Source organism: Diadema setosum, chromosome 13 (assembly GCF_964275005.1).
Source record: "Diadema setosum chromosome 13, eeDiaSeto1, whole genome shotgun sequence".
NCBI classification, from domain to species: domain Eukaryota; kingdom Metazoa; phylum Echinodermata; class Echinoidea; order Diadematoida; family Diadematidae; genus Diadema; species Diadema setosum.
Genome location: NC_092697.1, coordinates 14652856 through 14670244, shown reverse-complemented (window position 1 = coordinate 14670244; position 17389 = coordinate 14652856). Strand labels below are relative to the sequence as shown.

General features: G+C 39.6%; 1 protein-coding gene across 1 annotated transcript in view; it reads left to right on the top strand.

Moving 5' to 3' along the window:
* The window catches only part of LOC140236801 (dedicator of cytokinesis protein 7-like), a 52838-nt gene that overhangs the window by 2489 nt on the left and 32960 nt on the right, over window positions 1-17389 (top strand). Inside the window, exons 3-16 of the mRNA XM_072316736.1 lie at window positions 66-241; window positions 1066-1261; window positions 2823-3041; window positions 3711-3796; window positions 4866-4932; window positions 5566-5790; window positions 6881-7025; window positions 8823-9034; window positions 10067-10160; window positions 10759-10921; window positions 11508-11625; window positions 12322-12534; window positions 13564-13665; window positions 14826-14849. Of these exons, the coding sequence (XP_072172837.1) occupies window positions 66-241; window positions 1066-1261; window positions 2823-3041; window positions 3711-3796; window positions 4866-4932; window positions 5566-5790; window positions 6881-7025; window positions 8823-9034; window positions 10067-10160; window positions 10759-10921; window positions 11508-11625; window positions 12322-12534; window positions 13564-13665; window positions 14826-14849 (2040 nt within the window). The remainder of the gene's footprint in view (window positions 1-65; window positions 242-1065; window positions 1262-2822; window positions 3042-3710; window positions 3797-4865; window positions 4933-5565; window positions 5791-6880; window positions 7026-8822; window positions 9035-10066; window positions 10161-10758; window positions 10922-11507; window positions 11626-12321; window positions 12535-13563; window positions 13666-14825; window positions 14850-17389) is intronic.

The window sequence follows — 17389 nt, the reverse complement described above, 5'->3', positions numbered from 1 at the left end:
TAGTGAGGGCTAGGGCTGCTGTCTTTAAAAATTACCGAACCTGGTCCTGTTGTGTCCATCTACAGATACCTCTCTCCGAGATCCTGGAACCCCTGGAGTATGAGGAATATGTCAACGAGAGCAAAGGGGCCCTGGAGACCGACCCCCTACGCCACCTCCTGGAATACCCAGATGATGACTTGAAGGTCATGGCTCTGTCGCGCGAGATGCGCACCACCAAGCCACCCCAGCCAAGCCCTGAGTAGGTGTCACAATGTCAGAGAAGAGAAGGAAAGCTATAAGAACTAAGGATGGCATTCATTGTGTGAAGACTTAAAGTTATTTAGTTCATTTTGCCAAAGTAAGTTAACAGAAACTGAAATCTAGTACATGGATTGAATTGGCATATTGTATCTTTTCTCGCAACTGCTAATTAGATAATTATATTGATGGTAGTACCCACATATTTATGCCACTGTGTTGATATTTAATGAAATTTGACTTGGTGATGTATGAAGTTTGCCAAGCTTTTTATCAAATATGGCTACATGTATGTCTATCTTTTTTTTTTTTCACAAATGTTTTTCCCATTCAATTTTTTTTGAATCTGTGGATTGTGGATATACATTTAGGAGACAGAGAAAGTATGTGCATGACACTGTGCTGCTGGTCACGCGTGATACCAGCTTCAGTCAAGATTCACAATTCAAGATTCTACATTCAACTCGGGCTCTTTTTCCACTGGACCATGTCTGTAATGTATTACTATCTATGGGTGCTTCTTTTCCTATAGCCTGGAAGACAAAACCTTTCATTCACCAGCTCCCTCCCATTGAGTTCCATAGGCTGGAAATTCGCTTAGTTGTTGCTAGGCAGGGCAAGCCTTTTGGCAACTTTTGTCAACAAAGCACGCATAAGATTTGAATACATTACAGAACCAGTCTACTGAAAGGAGCCTTCACACGATGATGGGTTAGACGCACAACAAATGTCATCGGAAAACGCTCTTCAAACAAACTGTAAGGAGCTAGCACATTTTTTTTAAATCTTTCTGTTTTTTCCCCACTATTCTTTCTTTCTCGTAAGCATGGAGAATGTTGGGCTCCAGGTGCGTGACTGTCTGCAGTGGTACACCTGCGCCTGGTCCGTCGTGGAGCGCAAGTACAAGGAGTATGCCATGGCGCATCAGGGCAGCATCATGAAGATCAAGCAGCAGACTTTGGCCAAGACTAACCGCCACATCTACGAGATCGACGAGGAGGATAGCGAGGAATGCACCACGGTAAGTGGGGGATTTGCCCAGGGATTTGAAACATCAGCCCCATTCACACACATCTAGAATTTCAATGGTTTTTGAAAATCAATTTTGGCAACGTGATGTGAAAACCATTACTCCTTGTTATTGGCACTCTTACAAAGAAATGAATAAATAAAATATGTTAATAATAATTATATTTGCATTGCAATGCCAAAATCAGCATATCTTGGTCAAACCCTTTCGAAAATTTGCTCATCACAGCATATGAGTATGGCACACAAAGAAACCATCAATTCTTTAATCCCGTTTTGCAATTCGCTATGTTAGGTCTGCACATTCTGGTGCCCTGGGTCACACTCTGGTCATTTTTTAGCCATGTGCATTCTGAAGATTCAGAACATTTAATTTGCAGGCAAATTCTCTTTTTTTTTTTCCTGCCTTTGAACGTTACCAAATGGAATGAATTTCTGCATCACAATGCAAAGATAAAAAGATGCTGTGTTTGAATGCAGCTATTGTTCGTAAAGTTAAGGCACCAGCTGGACCTCTGTAGGCAGAAATGGCATCTTTGTGGTAGCATATACAGAGAGAGAGTGTGCCCCAAGAAAGGGTTTGCATTGTATGAGTATATCAAATGAAAGTTGAAGACCTTTCAATGTTGTTTTAAAATCAATCATTAAGTTAATTAAAACCAGTGAATGTTCATAAGTCATCTGGTATGGGGGATGATGGGCTCCTCACTATCATTTTTCCTAGAATGTGACTTTGCCATCACTGGAATTATTGTGATGTTTTGTGCATAAAATTTCACTATTAAATTTCATTTTATTTACGACATGAATAGTCTTTCTATAGGCCTTCTGAGTACACATTTCAGTGCGTACTATAATGCCATATCCACAAAGCAAGGAAATTTAATTTGTAAAATCCATTGCACAATTTGAAGAATCTTAAATTTCAGATCTATCTTGTGCACAATAAAATCTCAAGATACCTATGCAAGTAAAATCATGGCTGCATACAGAAGATGACTCATTTCAGTATCAAGAAGAATTCATTTTTTATGATTTAACAGAAAAACTACCAAAGCAATTCACTCTATCAGTTCCCATCTACTTCTTCCACCAAGGAAGGAGGAGGTTAAGTGATCATCAGCATTGGTTTGTCTGTTTGCAAAATAACTCAAAAAGTTGGGACCGGCTTTGAACGAAACTTGCAGGAAACATTGATAATGACACAAGGAACAGATGATTAAATTTTGGTAGCAATCCAGGAATATTTATGGATTTTTGAAGGATTTTTTTATCTTTTTGCAGATAGGGTCAATGAACTTAAGAGGTCAAGCTGTGCGTGTTTAAGGTTTGCATATATGCGCTTTAAGTGTATGCTTTACTCATGGGAGGCACTGCGTAGCTTCAAGCTGATGACGTAAATAAAGGCTTCTATAATGGGAAATTGCATGATTTTCAGCACATGTGTATGATAACTGGGAGTTAGCTGCATGGTTGAGATCTGCGGTCTCAGAGTGCTTTTCTAGTTTTATGATTTTCGCTCTGCTCGATTCGCTTGTTCCTCTCGCGGACAGCCCACGAACGAGAGGAAGAGGACCTCGATCCACCTCGACTCCACGCCCCGGAGCTCGTGGTCGTCCAGCATGTTTGATTTGAGCCGCAGCGAGAACGACGCCCTGCTGCCGGGGCTCCTGGATCGCATCCCCATCGAGAAACAGGACGGCATGAATGAGGAGGTCCGGCTGAGGTACAGAGAGACCGATATATTCAGCCTCTACCCTCCGCCGGATGAGGTGAGTCCCTCTTGCATTATTTGTGTGTGTGTGTGTGTGCTCACTCACTCACATTTTTCTTCCTTTTTGTTTCTATTCTGAATGTAACTTTAAACACTTTTGTCAGTGAGCAACACTCATGCTTCACTTTGGCTGTCAGATGGCAAAACAACATATCTACATTGTATGCAATTTTCTTTTCTCGTAAATCAAGTTTAATGGGTTTTTTTTTTTCAAAGCTATAAGTGTTTTTGTGTTTTTGTCTAATATTTCATATCTGATACTGCAGAATGCTAATTCTATTTTACTAGAGCCATCATTTTTTTTAATGATTTACATAAGTCAAAACATATGTTGATTCACCGTATGAACCAAGCCAAGCTATTTCAGTGCAGCCAGTAACTATGTAGACATGTGTATGGCAAAACAATGCCTTGCTCTTTGTCTTGTTTTGCCATCAAAATTCTAACACATTCTTTCCATCGGGAGGGGGCATCAAAGCTAAGTAACAGGGTGCATTCTGATTTCAAGATTTGGTTGAAATTTACACTACACTAAGGCAAATTGAAATATGTGACTAAGTCAATTTCCAGAATTTTCAACATACTTTGTTTTGTCCTCTCCTCACCAACTTTTGGTACTACTTGTGTGGAGTCAACCAATTCTTTCTTTGTTCTTTGTTTGTCCCAGAATGATGCTATAGAGAGGAAGACACTACCGCCCATTCCAGCCGAACACTTTGGATATCGATTTCTCATCAAGTGCCTGCAGCTGAAGTAAGATTTTCTAGCAGAGTGATCAATTTTTCAACTCAGACAATAAGTCATGATGAATAAATTGTTAGAGGGAGGCAAAATTTAAGAAAATTCACAGCTGAACCTTCACCCCTCTGCTTAATATTCTCTTGCTTTTATCAATGCCTTGTCTGCCTTGGACTACTTAACATAACAGTGTCGGAATTTCAGAGCTTGGGTATTTGTTCCAAGTTCACCGTGTCACTGCCGGCAACCAGGGACAGCCTGGTGGTAGTGTCGCTGCCCAGAAAGCAGTAGGTGACAGGTTCAAGTCCCGTGGTTCCTTTTTTTTTCCGACATGTTTGTGAAATATAGATCAGCAGTTGCGATCTTACAAATATCATTTGTTAGAGGGAGACAAAATTGAAGAAAATTCATGATGAATTTGCATGTTTTACTTATCACGGGTAGTCACAGCATGGTTTTATCCGAACAAAAGTAATCAATCCATGCATTGTCATGGAAAAAGACAAGTCAGAAGTAGGCTACATGTGTGTCTGAACTAGATATTTCAGCACGACAGAGCATATAAATGCATGCATGTCAGCAAAGTGTCAGATTGTAAGTCAAATGCTCATTCAGTGCATATGGATGCAAGTGTTTATGTTAACAAGCAATTTAGATGAGTGAAATATTCTTCTGTCTTTATTTCCATGTAAGTTCCATGCCACACAAAGTACTCAGACATTTCCAAATTTGAAAAAAAAAAATTGTGAAAATTTTGTGCTCTGGAATCCATTCAGTCAGGTCTTGTGCTATTAAATTGAGTAAACGTTTTTGTAGTCAAGAGTCAAGAGCAACTGAAAATGTTGATACATGATGAATACAACAATTTGTGCATAAGCATTACCTCAGACTATTAGAGGTTGAAGTGCTGGGATGTCTTGTGTATGTTCTAACAAGTTGAAAGTCGGTGAAAGTGCAGACATGCTTACTGAGTCAATGTTCTGATTGAACCACAAACTGTTCCATACCTACTGTGAAATGAAATGTACTCCCAGGCTTTACTCGTATATACACATCTGATTTCTTTCTCTTTAATGCCTTCCAGACTTGAACCAGAATTTGAACCCATATTTGCCTCCATGGCATTGTACGATGCAAGAGAAAAGAAGAAGGTGAGTTTCAATCTTTTTTTTTTTTTTTTTTTACATAGAAAATAATGATGAGGTACAGCGACATGACTCCATGACATTTTCTCCTGTGACAACTGGGCCCATGAAATATGTGCACACTAAGCCAAACATAGATTCTACCCTTAAACATAACCCTTTACCGTAATCCTAAACCTCACATAAACCTGAAACCCTATCTCAACCCTAACCCTACACTATAAGTCCTTGGAAAAATAAGAATGGAGCAATTGTCACAGGAGCAAATGTCATGTCACTGAGGTAAATAGACATACCTTCAAATGCAGTCAGATTGTAGATACAAAACAAAAGGCCTATACAAGCAACTCCCACTGTACCTAAGTCCTCTGGACTGGCAGTTTTCTTTCGTTATACCAAAATTTCATAATAAACGAAGGGAATTTTGCACCATGGTTGCAAGTGAAACTGATTTTGGGACCTGACTTGTTTACTTCAGTGTGACAAGATTTTCTTATAACCATGTTTGTTGTAACTGGAGCGCCCTGAACTGGTAGCACTGTTTCTGTAGCATGTATGGTGTGTATGATTACTTTGAAAAGGATTGGTTCATTTTTTTTTTTAATTCGTGGACTTTGTTTTCACTTGAATATGACACAGATTTCAGAGAATTTCTACTTCGACATGATGACGGACCCCATCAAGGGCATGATAAAGAGTCGCCTTGGTTACCCAGACGTGTCCAGCCTGGCGAGGTCAGCCATCTTCTCGCTGACCTACCCCTCCAACGACGTCTACATCGTCATCAAGCTGGAGAAAGTGCTCCAGCAGGGGGACATCTCGGAGTGTGCCGAGCCCTACATCAAGGAGTCTGACAATCCCAAGGTATTAAAGGGGTTGGTTGGCACCAGATTTTTTGCTTATTGGGTGTATCTCTGTATGTTTCTTGTTTGTTTGTTTGTTTGCTTGCTTGTTTGTTTGTTTGTTTGTTTTCTGCATTCCTTTTCCATACATTAATGTAACATGAAGTCAATTGATCAGAGTTACAGATTGATATTTGAATCTTAAACAATGGAAATACCAGGAAACAGGTAATTGATTGACTCCAGTGCGCAACTGATAATAGCTTAATATTTAATCTGCTGCCACATACAATGGTGTATATTATATCTATCCTGAAAGTTGAATTCTTTCTGAAGACTCTTAAAGGGTGTGTACAGTTCTGGTGGAGGTGAGGATTTAGTTTTTAACGTTTTGCGAGATATTCAGAAACCACTCTATGAGATGTCAAAGAGCATGCAGTTCTAAGGGGTATCAAAAGTTTATTCGATGAAAATCGGTTTTGAAATGGCTGAGATATCCAAAAACAAGGTGAAACAAAGAGATCCTAATAAAGTTATGGCATGTCGCCTTTTATTATTAGCACTTTTTTGGATATCTCAGCCATTTGAAAACCAATTTTCATCAAATAAACGTTGAATCCTTTTTAAAATTACATGCTCTTTCATATTTCATAAGAGGTTTCTCATTATCTCACTTAGGAATGTTCAAAACATGAATCCCCACCTCAACCAGTACTGTACAGTCCCTTTAAGCTGTGCAGATGTGTACTTCTGTATAGTTCTTTGATTTTGCAGAAGTAGCCCCGAAGCTTATCCTGCTCTCATTGATTGGCAAATTGAATTGACACTTTGCCGAGTTTAATTACCTCACTCACCTTTTCAAGGCACAAGAAATTAAACTATGAATGGAATTTTCATCCATTCATTGCCTCTTGATATTAAAAAAATTGTTTGCCAGATCTGAACCAGTAGTTTCTGTCGTCAGTGACATCTTAGGATGATATCATAGATGAAAGGATCAGCGTACTGGAGGTAAAAAGAGCATATTTCTGTCAGACACCTACAAGTATGTTTTTTTTTTTGTGTGTTTGGGCTACAACCACTAATTTCCATTGCATTTCACCTACCATTAGCACCTCGAAAAGATCCGAGCCACATCGATGTACTTCTGTGAGAAGCTCGGAGCCTATCGCATGCCCCTGGCCTGGACGGCCGTCCATCTCATGAACATCATCAACGGAGCCAGCAGTCTTGACAGGAGCTCCGAGGCAGATCTAGGTATGGCTGACACATCCCCCTCTCTCTGGTTTCGCATTTAACCCTCCCAGCTCCACAATCTGAAAATACCATTGACATTGTATGTAGAGAGGTTGCCAATGATGTTCACAGGGTTAGAGGTACTTTGAAATGATATTTGCATCAGGAAATCTTCTCTACCTCTGCTGTGGATTTATGTCGTACAATTCATCTGATCAAAACTATATTTTGATAGCAGGTACTGTACACAGTATAACTCTCTTCTCATTATTGAGCCTCACCATACATAGCGCCATTACGGTATACAGACTTACACCTTACACATGGAGATATGCACATGTGGATGAGACTACATGTGATGGAAGGTTTGGTTTCTGTACTGGAACAAGCAATTACAATTTCTAAGCAATGTTCGATATGACATGTGATCGATTTTATGTACAGTGTTATGATGATAATAGATATTTTAGGCATATGATTTGAACTCAGATATTTAAAAAAGTCAGTGGCATTTCTTATCATAGATTGAAAGTCCATGATGCATTGTGAATGTACATTGTATGTATCCGATACTCCCTGTACACCAGTGCGTATACCTCCCTGTACACCAGTATGTATATCAGTGAATGTACATTGCATGTATCCGATACCTCCCTGTACACCAGTGTGTATATCAGTGAATGTACATTGTATGTATCCGATACCTCCCTGTACACCAGTGCGTATACCTCCCTGTACACCAGTGTGTATATCAGTGAATGTACATTGCATGTATCCGATACCTCCCTGTACACCAGTGTGTATATCAGTGAATGTACATTGCATGTATCCGATACCTCCCTGTACACCAGTGTGTATACCTCCCTGTACACCAGTGTGTATATCAGTGAATGTACATTGCATGTATCCGATACCTCCCTGTACACCAGTGCGTATATCAGTGAATGTACATTGCATGTATCCGATACCTCCCTGTACACCAGTGCGTATATATCCCTGTACACCAGTGTGTACATGTATATCAGTGAATGTACATTGCATGTATCCGATACCTCCCTGTACACCAGTGTGTATAGCTCCTTGTACACCAGTGTGTATATCAGTGAATGTACATTGCATGTATCCGATACCTCCCTGTACACCAGTGTGTATATCAGTGAATGTACATTGCATGTATCCGATACCTCCCTGTACACCAGTGCGTATATCAGTGAATGTATATTGTATGTATCCGATACCTCCCTGTACACCAGTGCGTATATCAGTGAATGTATATTGTATGTATCCGATACCTCCCTGTACACCAGTGCGTATACCTCCCTGTACACCAGTGTGTATATCAGTGAATGTACATTGCATGTATCCGATACCTCCCTGTACACCAGTGTGTATATCAGTGAATGTACATTGCATCGATACCTCCCTGTACACCAGTGTGTATACCTCCCTGTACACCAGTGCGTATATTAGTGAATGTACATTGTATGTATCCGATACCTCCCTGTACACCAGTGCGTATACCTCCCTGTACACCAGTGCGTATATCAGTGAATGTACATTGTATGTATCCGATACCTCCCTGTACACCAGTGTCTCCGCCTTGCTACCCCCTTTATTGAATTGAAAAAAAAAAAAAGATTCTCATCAATGTCATGAAAGAGAATCCTCTTGTAGCTGATGGCAAAAAGTGCATCTGACATTCCAGACCAAATGCATGCACATGACCTCATTATATGTCCTTGAGTGTGTAATACTATGGGTCTTTCTGTGAAAGAGATGATTGAGCGTTTGGCATTTGCTGCTCTCTGCATGAAACAGCCAAATCAAACAGCCTGGAGCACGGACGAAAGAAGAGCGGCCCGGGAGAGGGGGGCCAGTACGGCTCTCTTCCTCGCCGCGGCGACGGTGCCTCGTCCTCTCTCAAGCGCAACAGCTCGGAGAGGAGGAGTTTTTACAAGGTGGAGGACGACATCAGCAACCTGGAGTCCTTCCACCCAGTTACAATCACTGTCTCCAGCTTCTTCAAGCAGGTGAGGGCATCAGAGTTGTCATTGCAACGCATCTTTTTCTCCTTTTTTTTTCAATCACTGTCCAGCATCTTCGGATGCTTAAAGGTCCTGTTTACCTTTAGGAGCAGTGATTTAAAAAATGTTCAAGATATCACATTTGATACATATGCGTAGTTCTGTTGTACCACAAAACATCCTACCATATAAAGTTTTCGCAATAAAGCCTAAAATATAAGGAGATATCAGTATTTTCCTCAATAAAACGTAACTGTGTACGGTTTAGTCTGGAAACAATTTTATTGTAACTATTATTCACATTTTGTATATTTAGCAATACTTAACGTTGATTTTACTGATTTAGATTTTTACAGTAGTTGTTCCTATCCCTAACTCATATTTCAGAACTATTTTAAAGCACTAATGCTGGGTTTTTGTTTCATCTGCAAATGGCAAACTATGCCTTTAATGAGTTAGTTGATGTATATTCCTCAGCTTCACTTAGCAAGGAAATGGCTAGAAAATGCCTACCACTCTCTCAAACTCTTTTTAACTGGCATATGATAACACTGTACAGTCAACCCCACCTATACAGTAGACCTCGCCCAAGTCGAAATACAGGCTCAGTTAAAGAAAACTTCCACGCCGGGTGGATATAAACTTGTATTAATTCAATTGTGTACTGTATACATCAAATATTTTGTAAGGCTCTTATTTTTGCAATTTCGTGAGTCAGGTGCAGTTTGTGAATTTAAAGACATATGAAAATGTTGACTGTGATCCCTCTATGAATGTGACGTTCACGTATACATTTCTCTATGCAGTACTGTACTCCATAATCGCGAATTTAACCACTCATGAAATCTTTGGAGTCCCGATTCGCAAAAATTCAGACTTGCTAAATAATGGCATGTTCAGTAAGTCAAAATTTGTGAAAGTCAGACAATTTTCTCCAGTCCCTTTGGATTCGATCTAAGTGAGGTTGACTGTGTATTGAAGAAACTGAAGGCTTGAAAGCCGGCGTTGTAATTGGATGATAAATTTGCATCTCTGCAGGAAGGAGACAAACTGAGCGATGTGGACCTGTACAAGTTTTTGGCGGACCTTAAGAGACCGACGACCGTCCTCAAGAGGCTTAAGTGCATTCGAGGTGAGATTATTGAATAATATTTCCATTTCTCTAGCATAATGAAAAAGTCCCTAGCTTACCCCTTTCAGAAGGCAAGGGGGAATAATAATACCTGCACCACATGTCAGTAACAAGTGGAAGCACTGTGTACATTTCATTACAAAAAAGATGCAATTTTGCGGAATATTCTTTGCAGTTTTCTCAAATGGTTAGCCTACAACTGTGACATGACAAATTGTTGTAGTCATCTTATCCAGTGATGATAATACCAAACTTTGAAGATGCATATCTTTTTAATAGCTGTGAAGATGCATAACTTTTGAATAGCTTGTCTGATTCAGTGTTCAGTTAATAGTTCTGCATTTTCTCAATCCACATACCCTGGATGTATTTGGTTTTCATTCCCCTTTATCTACTTCCTCACTCCAGCTGTATCTGTAACTCTCCATGTGTGTTGCTGTTGTGTATGAGTGGTAACATGATACTCCAAGAATTCCAGGGTGTTTGATAATTGTCACCATTGTTGTGGATTTTCACTCTGAGGCTGTAAAAAAAAATGAAATGTCTAAACAGGAAGCCATGACAGAATTTGCATACATCTTACCCCCCACCCCCACAGGGTCGCTGAGGCTGGACATCTCACCCGTGGTGGACCACCCGGCATACTGTTTGACCCCTGACCTTTACCAAGTCAGACCCTTCCCGGATAACAGAACCAGGCCCACCAAGGAGATACAAGAGTTTCCCACCAGGGAAGTCTATGTACCCCACAGTGTCTACAGGTGAGAAAAAAACAAACAAACAAACACACCCTAGTTCTGAAGAAACTATAGTTTGATTATAAATCAAAAGGGCTCTTACACAAATTTATGATTATGTTTGGTTGATTGCATTAGAAAATTGAGATATGAGCAATTAAGGTTTGTTTGTGCGTAAACCCTTTAATAATTTTGCACATCATCGTAATATTGTGTTCATTTTGGATCTACAAAGACAAGAACAAGAACTTATAAACCAATCTGAACCCTCATTTTTCATTGCAACTTTCAAAAAGATTGAACAGTGTAGAGTCAACATCTCGATATAATGGAGAATGAATACCATGTGATGAAAGTAATAATGCGATGTTATAATTTTGTCTCCCTTCATCCCGTTGATTTTGATGCACTTAGCACTAAGAATGTAGCGTTTATCTTGTGTTTCTGCTTATCTAGATTCAGAGAATAGTTGACTTTGTGCCATGTCTAATGACTTTGTGGTCAGCTGTAGATGATGTTTGTGATACGTCATTGACAGAAGAGTATGTAGACTCCACATTTCTAATGTGCAAATGTTGGTACAATTTTTTGTGATATCATATTCCAACAGGAACCTGCTGTTTGTCTACCCTCGGAGCCTCAATTTCTCCAACCGCGGGGGCTCGGCCAGAAACATCACGGTCAAGATCCAGTTCTTGGCTGGAGACGACTTTCAGAGTGGCATGGAGGTATGTTTGTTGGTCAGCCTCTCTTTGTCCGTCCAAGTGCTGGATATAATCTTCAACACCCTTTTATTGAAAGATAAAATTTGTGTTCAAAACGTATGGCTTCTCATGTTGTAGTTCTCATGTTGCTTAAGTTGAATTCAATAAATAATTCATACCTGCATGAATCCACATCTCTCTTGCAGACAGGGTGCATATCGTCACTAGGGTTACAAGACCTTGTATCTCAAACTTTGGTGAAAATGACTTTTTTGGATTAATGGTCAGATAATCAGTTAAGTTATGTCCAGTCCAAATTTTAGCTGTCATCTTACCCCCAAAATGAAGCCACCGCGACATGTCAAAGGAAAGTCTATCTCATTTGATATAGTGCTTTGGCTGCCATGTTTTTTTGCACTCCTGAATATTTGACATTTTGTTGATATGAGGCCTTGTTGCCCCAGCGATGATATGGAATATATTTATTTTCTGACTCTCTCACTTTTCCTTTTCTGAACTCTGTTGATCCTTTGGGGGGTCTTTGATTTAAAATAGACCCTTCAGAATAGGAGTTGAGTTTGGGAGTATGTTACACAAAAGTTGTTTGTATGCCCTATGCTGTTACAAAAATGATCAACAAGGTGACCACATCATGTCACCAAGAAAATACTCCTGCTCGACCGAGTGTACACTAAATACCATTCTTGTTGCAATGTGCAGTGCATCATGGGTAAGTCGAGCGGTCCAGAGTACGCCCGCCACGCCTACACCTCCGTGACCTACCACAACAAGTCGCCCGACTTCTACGAGGAGATCAAGATTCGCCTGCCGGCAGACATGCGAGACCACCACCACATCCTCTTCACCTTCTACCACATCTCCTGCCAACGCAAGCAGGACGTCACACCCATCGAGACGCCCATCGGCTACTCGGTGAGCTCCCCTCCTTCCCTTTCTTCCTGCGACAGGATTGTCCTGTGGCTCAATTCATCTCAAAATTAATGTTTCTAGGGGTAAATTTTTTCCAGTTATAGGAGTGATGGTTTTTTAGAGAAGTCTTTCTTGATGTTTGAAATATTTTAGTGCAGAAAAAGGTGGTGTATTATGTAAGATGCTCGTTGCCATAGTGCCAAATTGAAAACTAAAATCCTTCGCCATTTATTTGTTACAAGGCAAAATATGTAAAAATATGAAGTGGACAGAGGGAAAGAATGAACGAAAGTATTCAATGAATCACTGCGGTCACACTGGTAAAAGATTGTGAAGTTTAAAGATTGAAAAATCTTCACAATCTGTGGTCATCTGTCCGCACTGGCACCCAAATTTCTCAATGTTTATGGAAATTCTCGGAGTTTGGATCACTGATGCGCGTGCGCAAGAAAGAAGGAAGAGCATGCTGTTTGGCAGCTGGTGATTGTGATTTAACAATGCACATCTGTACATCACAATGACCGTGCACTTCGGAGGCACCGCCCGCAAAATGATGGCAGACTAATAACGTAGCAAACTTTGCGAAGTTAAATTGCTAGCGTTCACACTGCCCAAAGATCGAGAAGATTGGTGGGGGTCCAGGAAATATCCCCTAGTTTGAGTGGGAAGTTCGATATCTAAGAGTTCCCCATCTATAACTTTGCAATCTTTTGCCAGTGTGACCGCAGCTGCTTGAGAATTGATTGCTCTATCCAATTGACTGTTTGTTTATTTATGTATGAATTTTTTCTTCAGTATTTATTTGTGAAGTTATCCATGAAGCAGAGATTAGATTAGATTGCAATTATGTTACAATTATAATATGCATATATCTGATGTAATAGGAATGTCCATGAATGATGTATGAGGCAGATTTTTACATTAATAATAGATGATATTTTCAGAGCGCCTTTACCGCTGGGTACAAAGCGCTATATGTATGTTTTGAGATAACACAAGTGGCACGTTTTCTGTTTGTCACTCTTCTTACAGTGGCTCCCTCTGTTGAGGGATGGCAGACTACAGACGGGAGAGTTCAGTCTTCCCGTTTCCATGGAGAGGCCACCGCCCAACTACTTCATGCTCTCGCCTGACGTAAGTAAAACGCACTTAAAGTCACATACCTCCATTAACCCTTTCCCGTAAGCTGTAATTACCAAGAATGTAAGATTATTTTTTCCCCCAATGTTCGTTTTGACATGAAATTTCAGAGAATATCTCACCCTCAGGAGATACATGCAGACAGTCATCTTATCATTTCGATTTGTGTCATGTACGTTCTGCTAAATCTGCTAGTTGCCAACTTAAAGTGTGGTTTTTTTTTTCCTGTATTTTTCAAGATAAAGTTGTGGCTCACGAATATACAGTATGTATATCCTTTGAGAAGAGTTATGTTCATATAACGCAAATTACATTATTCTTGGTGGAACTCAGAACATAGTTGAACCTCACAGACAGGAAGCAATGATTTTGCTCTTCAAATTTGCTCCCCCTTAGACTTCGGAGAGAAATTAAGTGGCTAATTGTTGATACAGTCAGCAATAAAGTGTGTTTGTTTGTGATTTTGTCATTTCTTTTTTGTGCCCTTTCATTCTTGTGCAATCTGTGTCTATTCAGTTCAAAAGCCGAAAATTGCCAACACCAGCAAGGGTAATTATTGAAAGTAAGCCAGTCAGAAAAAAAAACAAGCAAACAAAAAGCACAAAGGTGGGGACACACATTTATCATCAATGTTTGAAAAGAAGCGTGTTTAAGGTTTGATTTTTTGGTTTTTCATTTATATTAAGTTCTAATGGGCTGATAGAAAATTTGTCATTTTAGAAGGTAATGAGGTGTTAGTGACCATCAGTAGATAGAGTCTATCACAGGTAGCACAAACCTACTTTTGTAACAAATCTGGTTTATAAATCATCAGGTTTAATGGGTGCTTACTTGTCCTCAGTTGTATATAAAACAAGATATCCATTCCATGGTGTTTTGATAGTGTGTAGCTGTTAAAAGTCCCATGTTTGATTTGCATTGCAATTTGTATTCATTTGGGGAAGTGAAATAATAGGTTACTTTTTCATTGATGCCACAATATACTTCTCACTGGTAATTGGAATATACTGTTGTTGTTTTTTTTATTTCTTTATTTGTTCTTTTCTGTTTTGTTTTTGGTTTAATTGTGTCTTTGGTCTTCTGTTTGATTTACTTTTTGAGTTACTCTTCATGTGTGTCTCTGTCCCTACGTGTTTAATTTTTGTTTCTTGTAGAAAAAGGCGCCGGCGAACGAACAAGTTAGTAACTGCGACTTTGTGATCATGCTAAAAAGAAACTTAATGTGTGTTCAGTGGCTTTATACCATTCCCATGTATGAAAAACATGCACCTTGTGTATCATGTGTGGGAATCCATAGTGTTTATCGCCACATCTAATTGTATGCGTTGGTGTGCCTTACTATATCTTGGGCCATGTTAATAGCATTAATCAGAAGTGACTTTGGAATATGTACAGCTTGTACATGAAGCTTCCATCTCCAGCAAGTTACTACTTAGATATGATGTAGATACTTCATTTAGCATATAAGGGAAAGGTTTTACAGTCGACTTGCATCCTGGAGTTAGAGTGTAGGCAGATTACTCAGAAGATTTTCTTGTAACCCTTGATCAGAGTTTTAGATTACAGTCAGACATCATGTACACACCATTCCCCATAACTATGTATTCACACTGGGATAGCCAACCACATTTTGTACATCTAGTTCCGTTTTCGTGTATGTGAATTCCTTGAACACAGAGTGATTTCAGTGAACATAGACACAAACATGTAGCCACCAACGATATGCTGCTGCATAGACTGTTCAACAGTGACTAGTTTTCAGCCAGATCCAAATATCTTCTCTCTTTTTTTCTTTTTTTTTTTTTGGGGGGGGGGGGAGGGGGAGAAAGAATGAGGTCTGCAATGTATTTGTGATAATTTGGGTGCACATGCCAGTATTTTATTAGAATTTAGTTGTTTGGGTCCACTTCTATTATAGGCATGACAGTACCATAGAGATATCATACAGGTCATGTTATCAAGGTTCCACCAAGTTTGTGTGAAAGTATGTTATTGGAGGGGGTATGATAATGTTATTGTGTATGTGCTTTTGTGAAGTCCAATGAAATCATCACCATAGTACCAAATTGATCCCCCACCCCAATTGATCCCCACTCCAAACTTAGGGTCAAGTGGCTGACTTTGAAGATACCAATACTTATGCTGATATTATCTGTGTACATATTATGTAGAAGTGCAGTTACAATGTATATGATTGCATTTTCCAGTAGAATTTAAAGATGAAACAATGACATCTGTTTAAATAGCTGCCAAGTTTCCCTGAAAAAAAAAAATAGATGCACAAAAGTTGTATCTTCATTTCCAGATAACAGAATACAAAGCCTTCCTGACTTGGACATTATTTTTCCTTCTTTTTTTTTTTTTCCTTTTAGAGATGTGTGGAATACACAAGTACATGTATATTCCATATAACTCTTTGGAGTCTTCCATATTTTGGGTGTTTAAATGTCGACATCCCTGCCTTAATTGATTTAGTATGTTTTCTCTCACATCAGAACACACACACACACACACACACGCAAACACACAAACACTCACAAAATGAGTGTGAATCTTGTTTACTCCAAAAATACATCCTTTGCCTTGCTATGACATGAGGGCCTCAGACACACAACACACAGGGTGTGGATATGTTATTACAGTAGGCCTTTGGATCACTTTGGATGCTGTACTTATGCAGTACAGTGCAGTGATTTCATCTTTTCATTCTAATAATCTGTTACGGGTGTGTTGTAAGCTATATATAGAGGAAACATTTTGTAGAACAGATCTTGTGCTTAGTGCATTGCGCAACCCTGTAAGCTGTCTCAGCTCTCAACTGTGAAGCTGATATTGTAGGCGCGTATCGTTTTGGCCAATATTTGACTTGGCCAAGCAGGCATTCCCAGTTATGCTATAGTCTAGTGTTCTCTGGCCAGAGATTAGCATAGTACTATTAGTAGTTTTCTCGTAGAGCGATAAAGTGGTGTACTGGTTCACGCATCCACACTCCTGCATTTTTTTTTCACAGCAATTTATAGCACAGCAAAGCCACTTGGACATGCTCTAGTATGTAGTACTTCTCAGTTTGGGATAGCTAACACATGGATCCATAAGAAACCTTCAGATGTTTTCTGTTCATGAAATATGAACATTTTATGTCAAAGATATTTGAATACTTTTGAGCAATGTAGGTGGTTCAGCTATCAACTTTTCTGAACTTTGTATTAAGCTAGCTGTGCTCTAAGTTAGGTATTTGTGAAAAAAGTGATCAGAAGTATCTGCATAGATTGCAGTGATTGCTACTATAGGTTGAGTCAACTGTGATAGTGATGTTTTGCAAGAGGAAGGGAAACCTAATTCTACACTTGAAGAATAGTGGATGCAAGGTATTAGTGACAGCATTCCATTGTATGTTGCTTTCACATATTTCTCATCGCTTCAATCCGATTTCTCACATTGCTCCTGTATGGGATCTGCCCTGCCCCCATACATACATACATGCAGCTTTACAGTGTGAGTACATTCTATTCTTCCATGGTCATTCATCGTAAAAACAACTGACCAGTGACTGCCCCTTGACCATTCCCTGTCCCTTCCCTTCCCCTGGTCAAGCTCCACAGAACAGCCTCCCAGTCCACGATATGCAATATGTACAGTTCTCCCTTGCTTCATGTATGGTGGTAGAATGTTATGTCACCCTTATTTCAAGCAACTGACCAGTGGTTACCCATTGACC